The 25,277-nt window shown below is 40.2% G+C and overlaps 1 protein-coding gene across 6 annotated transcripts in view; it reads left to right on the top strand.

The window, feature by feature from the left end:
- The window catches only part of Dus1 (Dihydrouridine synthase 1), a 59,917-nt gene that overhangs the window by 21,512 nt on the left and 13,128 nt on the right, over positions 1 to 25,277 (top strand). For 5 of the 6 annotated variants that reach the window (XM_067158398.2, XM_067158396.2, XM_067158397.2 and 2 more), the window contains exons 5-7: positions 9,115 to 9,363; positions 13,271 to 13,413; positions 17,172 to 17,299. In XM_067158398.2, the coding sequence (XP_067014499.2) occupies positions 9,115 to 9,363; positions 13,271 to 13,413; positions 17,172 to 17,299 (520 nt within the window). The remainder of the gene's footprint in view (positions 1 to 9,114; positions 9,364 to 13,270; positions 13,414 to 17,171; positions 17,300 to 25,277) is intronic. The other variant, XM_067158400.2, reaches the window with a different exon arrangement.

Raw genomic sequence — 25,277 nt, forward strand, 5'->3', positions numbered from 1 at the left:
TTCCCAGCCCAAACTTTGCAACATTTTTGTAACGCTACTCTTTTGTCAGAAATCACCCAGAACAAATCAAGCTGCTTTTCTTTGGATTTTTTCCAGTTTTTGAATCAAGTAATCGTGGTGAGGGTCCCATACACTGGAACTATACTTTAGTTGGGGTCTTACCAAAGACTTATAAGCCCTCTCCTTTACATCCTTACTACAACCCTTTAACACCCTCATAACCATGTGCGGAGATCTGTATCCTTTATTTACAATCCCATTTATGTGATTACCCCAATGAAGATCTTTCCTTATATTAACACCCAAATACTTAGAAGGATCCCCAAACGGAACTTTCAACTCATCAATGCAGTAATTAAAACTGAGAGGACTTTTCCTATTTGTGAAACTCACAACCTGACTTTTAACCCCGTATATCATCATACCATTGCCTGCTGTCCATCTCACTACATTATCGAGGTCATTTTGCAGTTGCTCACAATCTTGTAACTTATCACTCTATAGAGAATAACATCATCCGCAAAAAGCCTTACCTCCAATTCCACTCCTTTACTCATATCATTTATATATATAAGAAAACATAAGCCTCCGTGGCTCAGACGGCAGCGCATCGGCCTCTCACCGCTGGATACCGTGGTTCATATTCCGGTGACTCCACGTGAGATTTGTGCTGGACAAAGCGTAGGCGGGACAGGTTTTTTTTCCGGGTACTCCAGTTTTCCCTGTCATCTTTCATTCCAGCAACACTCTCCATTATCATTTTGTTGCATCTATCACTCATTAATAATCACCTTGGGAGTGGCGACCCCATTGTAATACTAGCCTATATATGTTTCAATCATTTCATTCCTGACCTGGCCTACTGGAAAACAGGTTGTAGGTTTTCATTTTCAAGAAAACATAAAGGTCCAATAATACTGCCTTGAGGAATTCCGCTCTTAATTATTACAGGGGTCACCTACTCTAATTCCCTAAGATCTATTTTCTAGAAATATAGCAACCCATTCAGTCACTCTTTTGTCTAGTCCAGTTGCACTCATTTTTGCCAGTAGTCTCCCATGATCTACCCTGTCAAATGCTTTAGACAGGTCAATCGCGATACAGTCCATTTGACCTCCAGAATCCAAGATATCTGCTATATCTTGCTGGAATCCTACAAGTTGAGCTTCAGTGGAATAACCTTTCCTAAAACCAAACTGCCTTCTATCGAACCAATTATTAATATCGCAAACATGTCTTATGTAATCAGAAAGAATGCCTTCCCAAAGCTTACATGCAACGCATGTCAAGCTTACTGGCATGTAATTTTCAGCTTTATGTCAATCACCCTTTCCTTTATACATAGGGGCTACTATAGCAACTCTCCATTCATTTGGTATAGCTCCTTCAACCAAACAATAATCAAATAAGTACTTCAGATATGATACTATATCCCAACCCATTGTCTTTAGTATATCCCCAGAAATCTTATCAATTCCAGCCGCTTTTCTAGTTTTCAACTTTTGTATCTTGTTGTAAATATCATTGTTATCATATGTAAATTTTAATACTTCTTTAGCATTAGTCACCTCCTCTATCTGGACATTATCCTTGTAATCGACAATCTTTACATACTGCTGACTGAATACTTCTATCTTTTGAAGATCCTCACATACACACTCCCCTTGTTCATTATTTATTCCTGGAATGTTCTTCTTGGAACCTGTTTCTGCCTTAAAATACCTATACATACCCTTCCATTTTTCACTAAAATTTGTATGGCCGCCAATTATGTTTGCCATCATGTTATCCTTAGCTGCCTTCTTTGCTAGATTCAATTTTCTAGTAAGTTCCTTCAATTTCTCCTTATTTCCACAGCCATTTCTAACTCTTTTTCTTTCCAATCTGCACCTTCTTCTTAATCTCTTTATTTCTCTATTATAATAGGGTGGGCCTTTACCATTCCTTACCACCTTTAAAGGTACAAACTCTGTTTTCACATTCCTCAACAATTTCTTTAAACCCATCCCAGAGTCTGTTTACATTCTTATTTACCATTTTCCACCGATCATAGTTACTTTTTAAAAACTGCCTCATGCATGTTTTATCAGCCATATGGTACTGCCTAATAGTCCTACTTTTAAAACCTTCCTTTCTATCACATTTATTTTTAACTACGACAAAAACAGCTTCGTGATCGCTAATACCATCTATTACTTCGGTTTCTCTATAGAGCTCACCTGGTTTTATCTGCACCACGTCCAGAATATTTTTCTCTCTAATTGGTTCAGTCACTTTCTGAATCAGCTGTCCTTCCCATATTAGCTTATTTGCCATTTGTTGGTCATGCTTCCTGTCGTTCGCATTTCCTTCCCAATTGACATTTGGTAAATTAAGATCTCTCACTACAATCACATTCCTCTCCGTGTCATTTCCCACATAGCTGATTATCTTATCAAATAATTCTGAATCCGTGTCAGTGCTACCCTTTCCTGGTCTGTACACTGCAAAGACATCAAGTTGCCTATTATATTTAGAAATGAGCCTTACACCTGGAATTTCATGTTTCTCATCTTTAACTTTTTCGTAGCTTACAAATTCTCCTTTCACCAGAATGAATACTCCCCCTTCCACTATTCCTATCCTATCTCTACGATACACACTCCGGTTATTATTACAGACATTAGTCACAGTAACGTAAGAAAGACCACAAGACTTTGTAGCAGCAGTTAAAGGGATGCTTCACTCATTCTATTACCTCGAAAGAAACCTAAACAGCTACTCAAGTCTTGAATGAAGCCACTCCTTTTAACTACAACTACATTATTATAACCTGCTACCTTTGGATATTCAGTGTCATAATAAACAAGAACTATTTATTCTAATACTTCACTGATCAAAACACCAATCTGCAGCAAGCCTCGTAAATTCTAGAAGCTAGTCTCCAACTGTTCCAAGATTTAAATTTAGAATATTACCGACACATGGAGTCAAATCATAGTTGTATTTAAATATTTACATTGGAGATCGCAATTATTATCCGAATTCTTAACATCGGAAGTTACTGTGTTCCAGATTTCAACGGTTTTAGAAAAAATGACTCCTATATATTTTCAGTTCTTATTCATGACTTAAATTTAAAGCCATATTATGGTTGTTTAAATCAACCACAGCATTGTGCAAACAATTTTAGCCAAATTTTCAAATTGTAGTTACTATGTTTTGGACGTCAATGAATTTTAGAATTAAGGGTTACTCCAATTCAACATTGTAAATGTGAAAACAATTTTCAACCAAAAAAGAAATTTAAAATTGTAGTTACTATGTTTTAGACGTCGATGTATTTTAGAATTTAAGGGTTACTTCTATCCAACATTGTAATTCATATTGCTATACTTTTAATGTGTACATATTTCCTATATTATTACCAAACATGGACATATACTCAAGCAAAATATTTTGTAAAAACAATCCAAATACGACATGGTCTTAACCTTGAGACAATTGTGTAGGCTGAAGATGCTTGTAAATAAAGCGAAACATGTCCCTGCAAATTCATGTTGTAATATTATGAACTAGCAACATAAAACCAATTTGTATTGAATAGATGGATTGAAATAATTACCATATTGTAAGCATTTATTACACACTCCGGTTCCGTGAGAAAATTTTTGCATCCATTATATCATTTCTCAGCCATGATTCAACTCCTATTGGTAAATATATATCTGTTAAGTTACTTAATTCTATTCCTTTCTTTACAATACTTCTACAGTTCAACACTAACATTTTTATGTCATCCTTACTTGACTTCCAGATCTCTGTACCCTTATCACCGCTCCCTAGACAACCCCGTTTCCCTGAATGTACCTCCCTATAACCCTTCCAAACAAATTTCCTAACTTATACATACCACTGCGGTTTTAGTGGAGGCCATCTGAGCGCAGATCCCTATCTCCTACCCACTCATTAGGATCTAGAAATCTCACTCCCAGTTTCCCACATACCCACTCCATAGCCTCATTTAAATCCCCAATCACCCTCCAGTCAGTATCTCTCCTACACAGTATTCCACTGATAACAATCTCCGCTTCCTTAAACTTCGCCCGTGCTACATTTACCAGATCCTACTCATCCCCCAACTATGTTGGTACTTGTATTAGCTTGCCTTGCGTTGTCGGTACTAACGTGAAACACTACCACCTTCTCCGTCCCCTCCTCATTTTGTTATCACACACTGTCACTTAAGTGTATAGTTTAATAATTTACTAGTTTGGTTCACTATAGTTTGATTTAAATACCTTTGAACTGTATGATTTATTACCTCTTATTTACCTTAAGAAAACAGTTCAAACATGGTTAAATCACTGATATCACTCCTACACGTACTTCAGAAATACACTTATATGTTGCTTAACCTATTAAAAATAAATTTATATTGTACTGTCACTGAAGTACACCCATTCAGAACTTCCTTGGAAAATACAAGTTAAATCAACATCTCAATTTTAATTTATACCACAAAAAACAAAAAAAAAAAAACAAAATCATCACTATCATTATGTAGGCTAATCAACAGTTATGCTGGAATTCGTGGCAACTTAATCCGATATGATTTCACTTTAGGAATGAGTAATAAATAGAATGATACAAACTCACATTTGGTCTTCTACACCCACCGTGTGGTCATGGCGGTCTCCATGATTCATACCTCATGGTTAGGCGTTTTGGAAGTCCTACACGACCTGAGTTATCCTTCAGCTCCCCTCCATGATTTAAGCTTCCAAAATGGTGTTGGAAAAGGCTGCTGGTTGGTTGATCATCCTTCGACTCCTGCTCATGTCGAATCCAGTTGAAGGAAAAATGAGGACGACGTAAATCTTGCATATCATAAGATAATGCCTCATCCCAGATGAACTCGTGCCGTGATGAAATCAATGTAAATAATTGCACTTCACCCTATTTACACAATGCTCGCTTCAAACAAGATCGATGTCTACTCCCATGAGTAACATAAGATGTAAAATTATAATCGCCTTAACACAAGATAACTTCCTCATCGAAATGATTAGTTGTATCAGTTTTCCACTTTCCATTACCACTATGGATACTTAAGCGCACTCGTGTCCCACATGATGAACCTCATAGCGAAAAAAAACCTTAATATGCGATCTGTCAGCAATTAATGTGTACATGTCTCACTTCGCACAAGAAAATAATTTATCTTGACTATAACACGTCAAGAATCAACACACTCGTATCATGGTTCATATGTCTTATTAACAAAATGTCTGAATATTTACACTAATTATTACGTACTTCTCTGCATTTGACAGTCCATTCATCCAAATGTCCAATTCGATGCGATAGACACCGCTATCTATATAAATAAAAATGAATCACTAAAGGTGTTGCTAAGCACAAAACTCGAGAACGGCTGGACCAATTCGGGTAATTCTTTTCTTCAAATATTCGTCGAAATCCAAGTAAGGTTTTTACGAAGAGAAAAATTGGAAAAAATACCAGGAAAAACGTAAAAGCCCCATTTCCCTTTTTCCATTCAAACTGTTCGTCTCTCTTTCTTTCTCCCATGTTTGTGCTTAGCACTGTCCTCTAATCCAGCGCGTTTGCCAAATGTCCGTAAATCTGAATGTTATCGGTTAAAATGGGTGAATATCAGATTATGTACAAAATTTCAAGCCGCATTTGATGCCGTTAACAAAAAAAAGTTTACAAAATAATTGAGTGTAAAAATGTTAATATAATGGAATGTTACCTCAAATGCAAAATCCTCATTGCATAGGACTTATCATGTCATAACTCCTATTTTATATTCACTATATTTGTAATTTTTTCACTGCTGGTAAAGGAACATTTCAGCTCAACGTAGATAAGTTTGTTTTTAAATTTAAATAATAAGAACATGCACTATTTGTGTTTCTTTTCAGTCATGTTCAGAGATTTTTATGTGCAGGCACGAAAAAGTCAGTCGCTGGCCAGCTTCTTTGCTATTGAATTTGCATGAGGGGTCAAAGCGAGGCAAATGGTCTTCAGGTATGGAAGTTATTTTTAAAACAAACCCCAAGTTCTTATCTCGCTTAGTTCTCAGTTTGTGACAGGAAGAATGTCTCCTTGGGTTTTGGTTTCATGTGGGCTGGCTGTCTGGCTGCCTCGACTGCCGGTACGGATCCCCCAAATATGCGCTCTCCAGACAGTCGCATGCAGTGTCGTGTTTTGTTATAGTTTGAGACCTTTGTCTACCCTGATTGTTTTTAAATCTTCGCTTCTCAACAAATGCTTCTCACCAAACAAGTTCATCGATTTCCTTGCTTGATTGGTTTATTTTTGTGTGTGCTTCCATATACAGTATACTCATTTCAAGACTCATACCGCCTATAATCTACAAGCCAAGCTAATTTTCAGTCTAATCGGACTGCACAACAACGTGAAGTGCGAAATGAAACAAAGGATTCGAATATCACAAACCCGTGCAGCAAGTTTGAATAGAGCTGCTTTCAGTTACGATGTTTCAATTGATTACAGTACCTACCAATGCATTGCTTTGGATCTATGCACTCAGTTTGCCAAAATTGTAAGGCATTGAAATACAAAAATGAAGCCATTGGATTGTGTTGCACAAATGGCAAAGTGAAATTAGTGCCATTGATTTCACCACCAGATCCATTGTACTCATTGGTTTCAGGAACAGGAACAGATTCCATACATTTCCTTACAAATATCCAAAAATATAACAACTGCTTTCAAATGACTGCATTTGGGGCAACAAAAAATGTACTTCAGGACAATTTCATGCCAACTTTCAAGATAACATATAACATTGCGTTCTTTTAACATATAACAAACAGACTTATCCCCCATATTGCTTTGTTTATTTTATTTTATATTTTTTGTGACAAAAATACTGAACCTGTGCTTCTTAATTTACAGATTTTTGAACTCGCTGGATTTGCCAGGTTTGCCGCCTCACACTCTTCAATAAAGGTTGGATCAGTGGTCATAATGTTACGAAATATCAACCAACCGTTTCTTTGTAATGGCACACGGCTAGCGGTGAAAACACTACTGAAAAATGTGATCGAAGCAACCATTCTAATGGGAAAGTATAAAGGAATAGGTGTTTTGATACCACGCATCTCTATGATTTCGACTGACACCATTTGAATTTAAACGACTGCAGTTTCCAGTGCGGGTCGCTTTTGCCGTGACCATAAATAAATCCCAGGAGCAGTCATTGAGTATTTGCAGCATTAATCTTGAAAACCCATGTTTCTCGCATGGCCAATTGTATGGTGCCTGTTCCCATGTTGGAAAACCATCAACTTTGTTTGTTTACGCGCCAGGTAATCAAACAAAAAATATCGTGTACCTTAAAGCTTTATAATGAAAAATATCTTTATAGTGTTGATTGGAATCAGTGTTTTCTGTGATAGTTATTTCCTACGAAGAAGAGGAGTAACTTTTGCCACATCATCTTCACGCCATCAGCTTATGAAATTACTTGATTTGCAACGGGGGATAATTATGGCTCTGTGAGGGATTTGAAGACCTGATGAACAGTTCCCATCTATATTACAGTCAATCAGGGTTATTTCTGGGTAGTGATATCCTGTGACCTATTCCAGCATTTCCTTATTCACAATCAAGATATTAATATTGCAGGTAATGAAAACAGTAGAAAATTAACTCATTTGATGTTGATAATGTAGTCATGTGTATTATTCTGATTTTCGCATGCAGTACAGACTGAATTTCAGTTCATTCCATTGTCATTTATTTTTGACAGAACGACGTCTGTCGGGTCAGCTAGTCTCAAATAAAAATAGAACTCTTGAATACATGTTTAAATTTATTCCACTCCTTTATGACGACTTTCGAGGTTTTGGTCATCTAACTCTGAATAGACACTTCATGTTGTGAAGACGTTATTCCATAACATAACCTTCTTGAAACTTCGAATGATTAACAATTCACAAATACATCGCCGTACAAACTCTTTGTGATGTAAAAACGATGTTCCACACAGAAAAGGAAAGAACGAAGTTGTTCTTGACGTTCTGACGATGTACAAACTGTATGATATAGATGTTGATTCCTATAGGGAATCTGAAATATTTGTCCCGAATGAATAACTATAATATCAATATAAATGGTCCGTTATTGGACAGATTCCCTATGGGAATCAACATCTATATCATCTGATGGCCAAGCAAGCATCAATTTGTGATAAGGAGACAAAGTCTCTCATAGTGCATTGGCACTGCTGGTGGCTCCAAGTAGCCTACGCAGTGGCCTCCACGGTATACACTAGCCAGCGTCTTGGTAGGTGTGCTAGGTACCAACTGATGAGCCCAACCTAGCACATGCGGGCGAAACGCTGGCAACCAGGAATGAGTTAGCTGGAAAATTTATAATGTCCAATAACGGATCAGTTATATTGGTAGTACAAACTCTACTCGTTGTAAAGACAATGTTTCACGCAATAAAGAGAACCAAGCTCTTCTTGATGGCCGTATTTTTTTCCTCCATGTTGGTCAAAGACGTTGGATGGAAAAATGTACTACTTCCGATTACCATTGCGTGGTCCAAAGAACATATAGCAAAGATAGCACGCATGAGCTTTGGAAACATCTGGATGGACTCGTGCATGTAATCATTTCGGGTACAGTATACTATGTGATGTTGGTGGGATTGTTAGGTGTGGAATGATGGCTGCAATGTGGCTAGTCAAGGCACTTGTTAAATCCTTTACTGCCACCAAGCAGAAGCAGCCCATCTGACAATGTTCGCTTTCTTTGTCCACATGCAGTATGTTCGGGTCATTATAAGAGCAGATTTGATTCCACGTAGTACACAGTGGAGCGCTCTGGGAGGCATAGCTAGAAGCAAAACACTGACATAATATCTGAGCATGTGCGTATCTTATAAGTGCGTGAAACACAGCATCCGTTGGCATTCCTGAAATAACAAGAAAACAAGAGCTAAAAGATAGAAATGAACTTCATATAGCACCAAAATCTATGAAGTTTGGGTATTTTCCTTTATGTGAAAAACGGAAATAACTGTCATTTTCGAATTGAGCATACAGATTGGGTATTTTGACCTCGCTTGTTGTAGGGAGAACGTGAAGATACCAGTGATTGCCAACGGTAACATCCAGTGTCTGCAGGACGTGCTGCGCTGTATGGACGAGACAGGTTGTCAAGGGGTGATGTCTGCGGAGGGCAACCTCTACAATCCCTCCATCTTTCAGGGGTTGAACCCTCCAGCCTGGGAGATAGCACTAGAGTATCTGACTCTGGCCGAGAAGTACCCGTGTCCCATTTCTTATGTACGGGGCCACCTCTTCAAACTTTTCCATCATTGGTGAGTGCTATTTTCACACATATTGTTCCTCATCAAGCTTGTCTTTGTTAATTCTCACCTCCCTCATACACACGAGTTCTTGATTCAGAGTAGTTACAGAAGGTGTAAAGAGTGGTTCTGTGTTTGGATGGGACCAGGATATCTGGGAACTGGCTTGTGTGAGGAGCATAGCTTACCTAGAAGTGTGAGAAGAAGGCCCCAAGTAGTTTAATTAGTAGAGAGAGGCTTGGGGAAATGGTGCTTTGCTCGCGTTCACATGGGCGCATTTCATCGCAACTACTTCATCTCTGAGCAGGCACTGGGACTACTACCGTGTGGATTCAGGCTGCCAGGGTCAACTGTCGTCTCAGGTTAGTACAGCAGATTCAGTGCTGACAGTAATGGTGTCCCAAATTAATACCTAATGCTTGACATGGGCAAAGGAACACTGCCATTCAAGATAACAAAACATGGAATGCAGATGCCAACGTTGGATTTCACACGTACGGTGCAGAAACAGTTCTCTTCAACGCACCTCTGACAATTCCAAAATGATCTCTACCTTGTAAGTGAACGTCATTGGAGGTGCAACCATGCTATACATCCTGGCCCAACTGGCAGATTCTTATATGTTTTCAACGTGGTGACCTCATAAGCTTGTTCCTCCATATGCCTATACATTCCTCCTGTGTGTGTATTGATGGCCCGGAAATAACGGGATGACTCGCACATACTCCCTTCTTTGTTTGAGAGTATCGTGAAACAGGAGATATAGGTTCTGCGGCATAGCATGTCGATTAAATCCCATTTTCCACACTCACAGGGCTACATCTTTATTTCAGTTACTGCAGGAAGTGGACAGTCTTTGGGAACACGATGCTCTCCGATTTTTGTGGTCCCTCCTTATTCACAGCGCTTCGGCTCTTGTAGAAGTGAACAGGTTTTCGAAGCAGTGGTACTTCGATGTCCTCTGGCAGTTCATGGGAGCAGCACACGGCTTTTTTGTATTTGGAGTTTCTTTTCAAGTTCTTTCCTTAATGTTGTCCCATTCCTCAAGGGGGTCAGGTATGAAGTGAGATGAGTTTTTGTGACCTTATCAGAGGACTTAATATAAGATAGTAGGAAGGGAGAGGGTGAACCCGGTACCAAGGCTTAACGTTGCCATCCGACGGACATCATATGCCCTGCAAAGACGTGTGGAATTTTGCCACCTGCCGTACCCTGCCGGCCGACATTCTGATGGTGAAATCTATTTTGACCAACAAAACTCGAACCTTAAATGATGGCCACCATGCAGGCTCAAGTACTTTTATCAAAAATGTACAGCATGTGCAGAAGATGTGTTCATATTTTGTAGCAGAAACGTACGAGTTTTACCCTTATAAATTGCTTGCAGCCATGTCTGTCAAAGTATTTTACCCTCGGGCCTGAAGATGGATATGAATTGCTTTTTACAGGGTGAACTTTCCACAACTTGTCATTGGGAAGTAGCTGGGTACTATCTGCACATAGCGTTCACAACTAGTTCATAGTATGACCATTTACTGGGAACAGTAAACAGCAAATACTGGTGAGAAGTTAGGTAAATGCGTTTCAAGTCACTGCACAAGGGATTTATCACGAAACATAAGTAAGTACAGTTGAAACTGGTTAAGACGTCGCTCATCAGCGCGTTTCCCTGTTTATATCAAATACATGCTACGGAAAGCTGGATGGCACATTTACGTCACTCTTTAGTACGTTCATAACTTCCTCCATAAGAAATTTAAATTAACGTTCCCAAACACGTCTGGCCAACGACAACTGGGCTTGGTAACGAGAACTTAATTTGACAGTCCCGGAGTGCAGTTGTGTGTCGGCTTACAGCTGCAGGGACCGTCGGTCCCAAGCCAGTCTTTGCTATTGTTGTTTAGATCGTGCAACAGTAGCTCGTCTGACGCACTGGTGTTTAATTTTATGTTCGTAAGTGAACAACATGCATAAATTAGGCCTGCTGTACAAATGCATAGTGATTTGCAAGACATTCAGTTATGGACAAGAAGAAAGCCAGACAGTTTACAAATGATGAAGTTTATTGAGAAAGTGAATGCTAATCCAAACATGAAACGTGTGCAAATCTTAAATCACCCAGCTTTAAAACATTTGTAGGAAACGTGTATAGTTTGCCTTTCTAAGAATGTTTTACTTCATTCATTTTAATTGCAAACACTTGTTTCTTTGTTTTCTTCATAATTATTTTTATGTTCAAACCTAACCTTAAATTTAACAGTGAAATTTTTTTCATTTTTTAGCACGTTCCCTCTTTATGACATGTTTTTTTGGTCCCCATAAAAATGTCCTAACCAGTTTTGGCTGGTTTGTACTTCCTGACAAAGGTGTGTGACTCTGCTTCTTCAACATCACCCATTGTACATCCTCCTAAACATACATTATTTGTATGGACAATTGAGATTATCACATCACAGTCTTCCTCAGGTTACACGTTTACTTCAGGCGGTTAAATGAATATTTCCTTCTTTCTCTTCATTCTCATCTACCTCTAGAATGTCCAGGACTTCCTGTAGAGTTACCATATTTCTCCGAATCCAAGAAGACCCCACTTTTTTCTTCAAAAAATATTAAATCAGGCTTAAAAAGTGCTTTGTGAAATCATATGAATGCCTTCCTTGTACAGTACGCATTTTTAGACTATCTTTGTTTACACACCAATGCCAAACATTGGCTTTAGATATGCCATATTTTCTTGCGGCTTTTCATATCCGCAAGTTTCATAACCATTAACTTAAAATTGGCATCATTATATTGATGAGAACCTGTTGAAAATTTGCCGGCAATACCTGCTCCACGTGTGTTTACAATACGACAATCTATCACAAAAATATTCCTGCTGACTAAAATTTAAGAATTTTTCTAGGTGTCAGGTACAGTAGACACGTTATAACTCTGTCACTGAGTAGCCATGGCCTTTCTAAGAATTCAAAGTCTCGCATGTTTTGATGCCCTTGTGCTGATTTGAGAAACGTGTTTGTAGGGGCTAATACATCTATTCGCCCGGTCGCCCACGCTGGGAGCCATGTCATTGTCTCTTCACTATTTCCTGAGAACCAGTGATGTTGCAACCAGTTGCCAGGGCTATGGGCCTAATAAAGATGTGGACATTGCAGGGTGGTTACTGTGGTAGCTGCCACTGGTCACAAATACAAGATGACCCTTGATTTTTCACATGAGATTCTGAGAAACAAAGCCATCGTCTTGGATTTGGAGAAATACGGTATGTGCTTAAAGAAAGCAGGCTAATTCTAAATATGCTTTTGCTTAATTATGGACTAATTGAAATGTTACCTGTCGTGGGTATTCGGCAGCATTCAGTCTGCACGCTTGTGTGAATTTACTAACGTTACAGCAACATGAGGAACATAATCTAAACTGTTCAAGTTGTTCTACATTAGCTAGTGCAGTCTGCTTCAACTACGACAATATCAGTCTTACTTCGTAGTGTCTTTTGTTGAACAGCAGTGTTTCTTTCTCACCACAGTTTGGGGAACGGCAGTGTGTCACTGAAATATTGGGTTACGTCTTCTGTTCCGAGCATGAAAACCCCATTCTGTTGTTTACCTATGAATTTGTGTGAGCAACATCCAACCTCTCAAGACTCTTAAAGTATTGTTTCAGTAAATAAAAATAAGTACCACTTCATTATTGAGTTTAAGCACATAGAAAAGTTTTGTTTTGTGATTGAAACTTTTCAGGCAGTTCTACATTAGCTAGTGCAGTCTGTTGGACTTCTCACTTTATGATGCTTTTGTTTGCCTCTGGACCATGATTTGTTTTGTGTCAAAGTAAAGCTTTCTATAGTTTGTGAACCATCTCCATACAAATAATTATATTTAATTCACCGTACCTTACAACATTTGTTTCTTTTTGGCAGCTTATGTCTCTCGAATAACTTTGATCTTCGTGCTGAACTTGCCACTGGCTCGGATTTGCCAGAATTCCAGCGGACAGTTCTGCAGTTGAGAGAGCGCTACTTGCCGTTCCATGAAGGAGAAAAGTTGTGGGAGGGTAGCTCGGGTAAGTCTCCTCATCTCCATACACTGATGTCTTCAGATACACTGTCTGACAAAAAAAGTTACGCACCCTGAAGGAGTGGTCCACTATTATCTCATTTCGTTACACATGCAGACCATTGATGTGTGAGTAAAGACCTGTGATGTGTGCATTCGTGACGGCACCATCCTGTTGTTGATTGACAGAGGCCTTATAAGGCTGGTTGGTCGTATCGTGCAATTGCCAGGCATGTGGGCCATTGAGATGTCACACTAGCCCAATGTTGGACTCAGTGGGTACAAGGGCACCCAATCACGTCGTGTAGGTTCGAGTCGACCAAGAAAGACCACCCCGAGGTAGGGCTGTCGTATGGTGCGACAAGGGATTCCCACCATCCACGAACAAATAGTGGAGTTAACGACTCGCATCCGCTGGATTGGGGTCCTACTGTGCCATGCGTCAGTTGCCATTGACACCAGAACACCAATGCCTGCATTGGAGGCATGGACAGAGGATGTTCAGTGATGAGTCCCGCTTCTCCGTAACTCCGATGACCATCGTGTGTGGCGGCGTCGAGGGAGAGGGCAGATGGGGAGCCATAGGATATGCGTTCAGGTCACCTCGTAGTACTTCAGCGAGACTTCACAGACATTCTGCGTCTGCACGTCCTAACCCTTATGGCACAGCATCCTGGGACAGTGTTCCAAACATAGCACGTGCCTGAACTGCCTAGAGAATGTTTAGGTCCTCTCATGGCCAGCAACATCCCCAGACCTCTCCATCATTGAACACATGTGGGATGACTCTGTGGACGAACTTGCCTCAGGAGAGTATCCAAAGGCTGTTTGATGCCATTCCGAACTGCAGCTAGGGGACACCTGTAGCAGCCTTGTCTCTTTCACTCCATATTGTAAGGCACATGGTCTTTCAGCATATGTAGTTTCATTCACTTTCACCCACTCCTTCTGGGCGCTTATAAGGGTCAATTAAAAAGAAACGAGCTGGAGGGTATAAAGTGAAATCCCATACCTGTACTATTGAGGCACTGCAACACAAGGTGGTGGTGAATGGCCGCATCGTTTGCCTTTAGCCCACCTTGGATTTTTTTGGTTGCGGCGACCCTGGATGCTTCCGCTGGAGATTTTTTCGTTTTGACTCGGGTTCGAAGTGATGACGCCATTGTCAGCGACCACTCGTGACAGGAACTAATCACCTTCCTTGGCATAGCACAGCAGATGTTCAAGAGAGAGGTCCATTTCACACGCTTCCTGTGCTGGCTGCATACTGTTAGGTAGCCACTGGGCGCACATTTAGCAAAATTTAAATCTGTCCTTAATGATGGCGTGAATTCTTCCGACGCTCACTCTGACTTCTGCGGCAATGGCTGCTAACGTAATTCGCCAGTCTTCCATAATGAGGGCAGCCACCTGCTGGACAATGGCATCAGTAATGCAGTGTGGCATTCCAGACTGTGCATCATCGGCCAGCGACATCTGTCCTTCCCCAAATCGCTTGTGCCATGCCTTCACAGTTGCAACGGACATGCAGTGTTCTCCGTACACTTGTGCCATTCTTTGATGAATTTTCATTCTCCTCACTCCTGCTGTGAGGAAGCGCTCTATACCCTTTTGCTCTTCTTTTGAAGCCTCCATTTCACTGTTGTCAGCAGGACTGGATGCAGTGGACGATCAACGGGTGCACATGCTCGCTCTGTCGTCACGTAGTGTGCACCGGTGTCCCTCCAGCGGCAAGTTTAGGACCTCAGCGCTGTTATAGTGACCGCATCTTCTTCCGCAGGCAATTCCATTACGATCCTTTCAGTGGTTCTCATTTTCTAGCCTCCAGCTCGTTTCTTTTTGAATGGTCCTCAACGATGTGCTCTCAGCCCTCGACGAACTTCTCAAGTTCTGATGGCGAAAGTGTGAAATAAGAAGAAAGCTGAGAGAAGAAGGTGGTACAGGACAAACAAGTGTATAGTCTCCTTTTACTTCTCGCACATCAAGGAACGAGCTCGTTGGGGCTAAAAAGAAATGGATGAGGAGAAAGCAGTATTGTCCTTGTTCTTCCCTTCACTTTCTTGGTGTTGTGTAAGAACAGGTTAAAACCTGATTATTCCCGCGTGGATGGGATCTTCTCTTTCCTCCATACACTCTGCTTCTGTTTGTTACCAACATCCCCACTACCACCTCAGCCCTGCTTCTTTTACTTTCTGCAATATTTTTCCGACCTTAATGAATTTTCCGCCGGGTATTTAACTCTGTAGGTCAGGCATATTTTCCATAATCATTATTTTTTAAAAAGAAATTAATTAAACTCTAAAAGTAGTAGAAATAAAACATGCTCGGACTGCCATGGATACTATATGCAATAGAGGTATTTTATTAGTCCACCTATTCAATACTGTCCACTTGTATGTGGTTACGAATACATACGATTACAGACACCTTTGGGACATGTTTCACCCTTTCTGTAGGGCATCTTCAGCCTTAAATCAATCTTAAAATATTAACCTTAAATATTAAAACAAGAAGCTAGATAATTAGCCTTATGACCTTATATGCTTAAAATTCTCGTACATTAAGTGTGACACTAAATAAAAACTGTGATAAAATACCATTGAAAAACTATCACTTAGTCCATTCTAAAACCATGTGTTCTGAGACTAAAAGTAGAATTTCATTGTATATGAACTTTGAAGTTCTTATAGAATGTCTGATTTGTCTCCCATTTTTCCAAATACAATGGTATAAATATATGTTCTAACAAAGAAAAAGTGATATCGTAAGCACAGAAACTATATCTTGCGTAAGACGTGGTCATGCAGCTACTGTCGTCATTAGATGTGGAAGCATTTTAAACCCTCTTAGGGTAATTGTAAAATGAGTTGCGAACTGGAACCGCTGTATAAGATCATGAAGCTACAATGCTGAATATATGTAGTCACATAGCATGTAGTCTTCCTTGTAACCTACTGGACCATTCGTTCTCTGTAAGGAAAAGAAATCTTAAAAGCAGAAATCAAAAAGAGAGGGGTCTTCTAAATTAGAGTGGGTACTTACGTGTTTGCTGTGAAATACTGCACACGACCTTTCGTTACAGCAGTATTCACTTGTCTGTTAGCTCTGTTCCTCGTGTTGTACGTATGCAGCGGAGGTGGTGGGGAACGCGGGGGGGGAAGGGCGAAGAGGAACGGAGAAAGTGTGGAAGGAGGATTAAGAGCAGTTATACCTATCTGTTTCACTATGCAAAGAAAGAGCACCATTAGCCAGTAATAACAGTTGGCAGAGGAAATGAGCTTTTTGTTGAAATTGGATACAATTACCCTTGCAAGACTCATGAAGAGAGTGGCGGGCAACCATCCTCAGTTGCACTAATCGGAGGGGTACGAAGGTACCAGCCAGGAAGAGAGGAGCGCAAGTAAATGGAAGCAATGCCAGGGCTCCCGGTCGCTAGCCTCTGGGGCCCCTTTTAGTCTCCTCTTATGACAGCCTCACTCATACACGATAGAGGAGAAGACTGGAGCTTGGTGGTTGCGGCCCTTATCAGTACCATGGAGGGATTTAGAAATTTGCTCCTACACATTGCAGTAGCTGAACTCAGATTCTTGATATATTGCAAAGGATGAGACATGAACGGATTCCTCACCTGTAAACATCAAATAAGCGCCAGTGTGGTAAAGTATTTGAAACTATGCGCCTAGGTTACGTTTTGCACTCGCTGACCATTTTTGTGCATGTACTGGAAAACTTGAGTCACATCCGTTACATTTTCTTGTATCGCAGGTTACAACCTGGAGCTACCTCCCTGGATCTGTCAGCCATATGTGCGCATTGCTCCAGAGGAACACCTCAAGAAGATGGTACAGATACAGAACAGGAATGCTGACATCAGCCAGTATGAGGAGGAAGTGGTGAGTTATTATTGGAAACGCTGCAGTAGGCTCAGTTTTTCATAGTAAACATGATAGTTTTGTAATGAACCCTTTTGAACTGTGTTATGTACAAAATCTGTTAGTTTCATCAGGAACATTTGTTACAATTTTTTTGTTCATAAAAAGATTATAATATTGTGGATAGGGTAGCCTTAATCCAAAATATTGCAAATATTGAATAATAATATAACTTCAAAAATGTTTGTAATATTGTGGGATTAGAGTCCTGTCGTAAGTGGTGTGTTTAGCTTGGAGTGATGGTACCTCGTACGGGTAACTACCGCTTGAGATCTTTAGAAGGAGCCGACGTAGCAAGTAGTGCAGTACGAGTCTCAGGTGACACACAGAAGCATCGTGCAGTTAGCTACGTAGCGCCATCATTGAGACGAGAGGATGGGGGCGGGACGAATGGCAGATAGATGCAAGAAACGTAAAGGACGCAGAGGTGCTCGGCTGGGTCGTGGGTCGTTAAATGCGCAGTGGCAAGCCGAATATTTTTACAACCCTGTTCATCCACGACCTCCACCCACACGAGCGGAACACTGCTGTTTATTTGCGCTAGATATTGGTAGAAAAGCATTTTAGTTTCCACATTACTATGATGATGATAATGTTATTGGTTGAACGTTCTGGAGATGCTGAGCTGCTGGAATTTTGTCCTGCAGCAGTTATTTTACATGCTGGCATATTTGAGCACTGGACTTATCTGTATGATGAGAACATACTTCTCAGAGTCAGCCTATGAAACTCACTGCAACTTCTAGCCAACAGCCAACTTCGAGCACTTCAAAATTTAAATTACCTCAAGTTGACCTAAATAATGTGGCCTGGATGTTTCATGGACTGTCCATGAAATGGCAACCCTACCTGTGTGGTTAGTACTGTATTCATCAGTTGTGTACAACTAACCGTCAGGCCACGTGAAAGGCACATTGACTTCACGCTACCCCATGGCACAGCCAGATTAATCTCTTGGACAAACTCAGCCAACTTCTACGGGATGATAGTGCATTGTTTTAACAAAACATAAACATATTTATTCCACTCGTGTCATGTATACATAACCAGTGAAACTAATACCCGCGTATTAGACCCCTCCACTTTTGAAGGTCGGAATTGCACACAAGATTTACGAAACAGGCTTCTTGTAGTGCAGATTCTGGTTTTGACTTCTACATCCAAGGCACCTTCGGTAGTGTTTTAGTCATCATCCAGCTCCATGGTACCTTTCAATCTTCCTCTATCCAACCACCATTGTTCCAATCCAGACTGCTTCTTCATTGTTTTTAACCACCTTAGTCTAGGTCTCCCCCTTCTCACACGTCCAGACCTCTCGACTCTTTTCTTACTGTGTCCTGTTTTGCTTCTCCTACTCTACTTCTTAAAAATGTAATTTCTCTGGCCTGTGTACATTTTCTACATCACCTTTTTAGTCCGGCTCCATGGCTGACAAGGGGTCCGGTGGGTCTGGCCGCCATGGCTTGGGGGCTGGGTGTTACACGTGCAGCGTCAACTTGACACACCCCATTAATACTTCTACACAAGGTTTATCATCCGTGCCCGGAGTAATTTATGACGGGAAAGGTCACGGGTAGGCAAATAATCTGCCACCTGGGCGATCGATTGAGTTGAAGCTCTCCGAATTTTAAAGTGTTGTCCCTTTTCCATGCTCATTTTCAATAATCTCCCTGCCCTCTGAACAGAACCCTCCAGTGTCTCGACACTGCTTGTCGAAATCCTTTCTGTTGCTCTAAATTTCTTCCGTATTCCCTATGAACTGCTTCATACTGTTGATCTTCCATTTTAAAAGCTGTCTTCTTCTCATTCTCTTTGCTACCAGGATTCCTTGATAATTATCAGTACTCCAGTCATTTGGTGCAGCCATAGTAGACCGATCCAGCCCCACTTTACCTCTGCATCCCTTCGTCAAAGTAATCCCGCTTTCATTATTATCACTCCTTTTTTCCCTTGTAGACTCTTCCTTCTTACAAGTCCATATAGCATCCTCTGCCAACTCTTTCTTTCTTTCTTCCATTTTATCTCTATTCCATAATTGCCATTCTTTCTTCTCATTTTTCACTGCTTCCTACTCTCTCTTTCCACCATAGGGTCTCTTTATCCTTCTAACCCCTCCTGTGGGTGGGGACACAGACAAGAATACACCCATGGTATCCCCTATCTGTCGTAAGAGGCAACCAAGGGATGCTGAATTTTGGATCATGAGATTACTTGTGATTTGTTCCATCACACCGTGAGTCTACTTTTCTTGGGCTTAGTACCACTATGTGAGGAATACCATGGGTCTGTGGGTGGATCGCTATGGTTTCCAGTACCCCCCACTATAACAGAGTTGTAAGTTAAGACCTTCATTTTCCCGTATTGAACTGAGATTCACAATTAGAATTCAAGAAGGTTCAACCTATTCAATACAAAATGTGTTGTACAAGGTGTTCACAACATATTTATTATTACTAGTACCGGTTTCGACGCTTAATGGCGTCATCATCAGCTAGAAATCACAAAGTGGGCATAGTAAATGTCATAAAAGTTGTATAGATAATACATACATTGCAAAATACAAACGATAGGCTGTTTTCTCATTAAAAGCTAGAAGAATGATGTGTAAAATATGGTGATATAGTATAACACATAAAGGCATTATAGTCTGATGAGGCAAGTGAGTATTATACAATAAAATTGATCTGATGAATGAGAATAAAAGTCTTCATATGATAGTAAAACTATGCAATAAAATTGTCCACTCTTCTATTGCTGTTCAATGGAGACATCTATAAGTCCAGGTCCAGTATTTATGTGGTTGGCAAGACCATCAAATATTTATCTAAGGCCGGGACACCTTACGTTGAGAGGTTGAATAAGGTTGATTTTTAAGGTTGTCTCAGCTCAACGTGGGTGGTGAAGCTTAAAAGAAAGGAAAAAACTAAGTAAATGAAATGGATAGCTAAAAATGGGATCACGGCCGAATATGATAAGATATGAGACTCACCTTGTTTAGCGTGCTGGTTGTATGTGGACGAGTGAAATGGGTGCGAGTAAGTTGAATGAGTGTGAAGCTTCAAAGTTAGATACTTAGAACACGTCAATGCCATTAAGTATAATAGGTTTTCTGCAATTGGCCAACACATACATGACTCAAAGCATAATTTCACTACCATAGAACAAGACCGAGAAATTCTCAAAAACATAAACAAAGGCCCTTTACTCGATGTTACGGAAAACTGTTTTATTCACTTAGATCAATTTTTCAATCCTAATCTAAACCTTAATGAAATTTCAGAAAAACCTAATATCCTTTTCGATTTTCTAATCGAAGTCTTTAGAGGTATCAAAATCACGGAGAGGAAATCAATCTTTTACGTTCTCCAAAACACTTTTCTATGTCCCACACCACCGCCACTCCGCCCCCCTGACTCGCCTTGAACTCCGCATTCCCATCCCTTCCATTCCTCTCTCCTTCTCCCCTCCCCCCTCCTCCAATCCTACCTTCACACTCACTCAACTTACTCACACCCATTTCACTCGTCCACATACAACCAGCACGCTAAACAAGGTGAGTCTCATATCTTATCATATTCGGCCGCGATCCCATTTTTAGCTATCCATTTCATTTACTTCGTTTTTTCCTTTCTTTTAAGCTTCACCACCCACGTTGAGCTGAGACAACCTTAAAAATCAACCTTATTCAACCTCTCAACGTCAGGTGTCCCGGCCTTAGATAAATATTTGATGGTCTTGCCAACCTCATAAATACTGGACCTGGACTTACAGATGTCTCCATTGAACAACAATAGAAGAGTGGACAATTTTATTGCATAGTTTTATTATCATATGAAGACTTTTATTCTCATTCATCAGATCAGTTTTATTGTATAATACTCACTTGCCTCATCAGAGTATAACGCCTTTATGTGTTATACTATATCATCATATTTTACACATCATTCTTCTAGCTTTTAATGAGAAAACAGCCTATCGTTTGTATTTTGCAATGTATGTACAGGGTGTTTACAAATGAATATCGGAGTTTTAACGCCTTATAATATTGAATACATTAAACTTACAGTTATACATTATATATCAAATGAAAGAGCAACTCAAACAGTTTTGTTTGTTGGCACCAGTGCGCATGTACGTGCAATGGTTTCGCCGCAATCCGTTAGACAGCGGTAGTAGTACGTCGTTATGCCAATGAGGTGGCGCACCATCTTGATGGAAAATGAAGTTCTCTGGCTCATTTTCTTCCAACTGAGAGAAGAGCCATTGCTCTTGTGTATCGAGGTAAGAAGTACCAGTTACAGTACGTTCACCATAAAAGAAAGGCCCATAAACCTTTCGCCGGGATACGGCACAAAAAACATTCACTTTAGGGGAATCTCATTGCATTTGTACCTACTCGTGAGGATTTTCTGAGCCCCAGATGCGCACATTATGAGTGTTTACATGTCCACTAAGGTGAAAGACCGATTCATCACTGAAAACAACACGATTCATAAACTCATAATCATGTAACAGCATGTCGTTTGCGAAGTTGGCACGTAATCTGTGGTCTGCCGGCTTTAGAGCCTGTAATAACTGTTAACGGTAAGGATGTAGCTGTAAGCGTTTTCTTACAACTTTCCAAACGGTCGACGCAGGAAGTTGTAATTCACGACTAGCCTTCCGGACTGATTTCTTTGGGCTACGAGTGAATGACTCCCTCACTCGCTCAACAGTCTCTTCACTTAATCTTGGTCGTCCCTTGCTCTTCCCTTTACAAAGGCAACCGGTGTCTTCAAACTTATGATACCATCTGCGAATGTTATTATCACTTGGAGGATCACAACCGAACTTAATGCGGAACGCACGTTGCACAGTAACTACATATTCTGTCTTTGCAAACTGCAAAACACAAAAAGCTTTCTGTTCACTAGTCGCCATCTTTGCTACTACCGCTGTCTAGCGGATTGCGGCGAAACCATTGCACGTACATGCGCACTGGTGCCAACAAACAAAACTGTTTGAGTCGCTCTTTCATTTGACATATAATGTATAACTGTAAGTTTAACGTATTCAATATTATAAGGCGTTAAAACTCCGATATTCATTTGTAAACACCCTGTATTATCTATACAACTTTTATGACATGTACTATGCCCACTTTGTGATTTCTAGCTGATGATGACGCCATTAAGCGTCGAAACCGGTACTAGTAATAATAAATATGTTGTGAACACCTTGTACAACACATTTTGTATTGAATAGGTTGAACCTTCTTGAATTCTAATTGTGACTATGACAGAGGCTAACCTTATCTTGGAACACCCCAAGCAGATAAAAAGGGGTGTTTCAGCATCTGGTTGTGGACATGCGACACCATGGGTCTGTAATCAGTATCGACTATGTGAGGATAGCATGGGTCCGTGCAATTAGTGCCACTAGCTGAGGAGCACCATGGCACCATAGGTCTGCGAGTAGTACTGCTATATGAGAAATACCATAGTTCTAGCGATCTTGGACCCCTTCAGACAACAAGCATCATCGATTGAAGCAGCCGGTGGGACATTGCAGTGCGGGTCCACTGGTTCTGTTCAGTTCATTATCGTTGTCTTTTTCAACTCGAGTCAGTGCAACATTGCGAGTTGGATCCACTGATTATTTTAAATTCGTATTCATCCCATTCGTTCATTACCATGTTTTGAATTCAGGTCAGTGGACGAATTTTCGAATTTTAAATTTGGGCCGATGACCTGGATGTTAGGCCTCTTTAAACAACATCATCATTATCCTCCCACAGTGTGTGTCTGCACAGCCTTCTGGAACACTGTTTTACTTCCTTACCTGTCAGGATCACAAATTAATATTCTTAGTGTTATTTTCTTGTTTCTTACTTTCATTTTTGCTACCACCACTTTACAACCTCCACCATCATAGGATACTTCTAACAGCTGTCTCTGTCTGGTCAGGAAGTAATGAATTACTGTTCTGTATGTATGCGAATAATCCCTGCATATTTAAAAAAAAAAAATTGAGGCACAAAATTGGGGTGCGGGTTTTATTTGCATGAAGGTTGGCAACACGCTCCTGGCTGACATAGTTTTTGATGTTGAGTGTACAGTTATGCTTTGTGTAACTGCAGATGGAAGAAAACTGTCCCCATATGTGAGATTTAAATGGAAAACAATTCAGACTTTTAATTCTAAACTGCCTTTACTTTTTTTTTTTAAATAGTATTTTACAGAGTAATTTAAATTCAAAATTTCTCTTCGTCACGATATAACAAGTCTTCTGAAACATGCAGTGGTAGCTTTCTGCACTTACACTCGCTTCAGTGCGTCTATAATCTGTTTCATAATTGAAGTTGGAGTGAAATCGTAATTCTTTTGTATTCAGCGTTTTAAGGAACGCCACAATATCACATAGCAGGCAGTGTGCGGAGATGCAGAATCCGCGATGCCGACACTTTGCGAAAAAGCGGGGCTCATAATTATAATCAAGTCATACGCACTGAACAATATTGTCAATGCTAATGAAACTGCGGAACGCGAAAGACTTCCTCCCCTCGTCATGGGAAAGTTTGATAAGCCACGACGTTTCGAGATGCAAGTACAAAGCATCTAAAACTGCAAAGCACTTGCGAGTGGAAGGGGAGCCAGCATAATTTGTCCTCGTCCTCTGATTTATCCAAGTGCATTATTTGAATATTTCTCCATGGCATTTGAAAGGTTTAAACTGTGAATCAAGGTGATTGCATGTTAGAGTACTTTGTTACGTGGCAAGAGAGAACTTGAGAATTGCCATGGCGGGTCACTGTACTGTAGTGCAATGCAAAAGATATCCTACAGGCTTAATCCACATATGAACTTGTCCCAACCTCATTTATTCACGAAACTTCCCTTTTATTATATATAAGACTGGTGGCTGAGACTTCCTACTTCCTCCCTTCGTCATCAGAAAGTTTGATAAACCGCTGTTTTGAGGCCATCGGATACTTTCCATGCAAGTACAAGGCATACGGTACAGTAATCCTGTACTTGCACCAGGGAGCCAGCATAGTGCATGATGTTATGTTTGCCACTTGTTGGATACATTTTGGAAATGGCATTTGAAAGTTTTAAACTGTGAATTGCGTGCAGTAATGGTTATTAGAATGTTTTGTGTTGCGGCGAGGGTTCGCAGTTCTTAATTACAAGTTGGCGGTTAATTCAAAATCATGTAATTCAAAGTCCGATTTCTGCATTCCAAAGACTTTGAATTAACGAGGTGTTTCAGGTGTTTACATTGCACGAAAAGAATTATCCACCACCGGTCGTGCTACTATCCGAATAAAAAGAGACCGCGTGTGAGAAGTGTTTTAGACGTGGAGTGTGACAAATTTTTAAGTAATTTAAGAGAGGATTCTAGTGATGCAAGAGACAACGAATCTTCCTATCTACAATGATTTAAATCTAAGAATTTCATTTTTGTCCGTATTGAACTGAGAATGGAAGATAGGAAAACTTAAAAGGGTCCACCTTTTCAATACAAAAATGTTATAGTTTATTTATAACATATATTTGCACTTGGAACTAGTTTCGACGCTGTTTGGCGTCATCATCAGCCAAAATGTGGGAAATAGGCCAGCATGTAGGCATTTATATTACACAAGGCGTTACATTAAACAATACATATCTTACAAGGAGATAAAAACAGGGACGAATGTAGAAACAAATGCATCGTTGAGAAAGCAAAAGTTATACGTATTAAAAATAAGCTTAACCACACATCTTGCAGTGCGAAAATATTTGCCTTGAATGATTCCTGAATACAAAACGCACGCGCACACACTTCTGAAGAGCCAGCAGGCAGGAAAAAGTAAGGTGAAACCTTAAGAGTTCTTCTGAGAAGAGTTCATCATTTTTTCTATGTTCCGACTAACTAATGAAGTCTCCCTTGAGTTCCTGATAAACATACACAACAG

The sequence above is a fragment of the Anabrus simplex genome, chromosome 14 (genome assembly GCF_040414725.1).
Source record: "Anabrus simplex isolate iqAnaSimp1 chromosome 14, ASM4041472v1, whole genome shotgun sequence".
NCBI classification, from domain to species: Eukaryota; Metazoa; Arthropoda; class Insecta; order Orthoptera; family Tettigoniidae; genus Anabrus; species Anabrus simplex.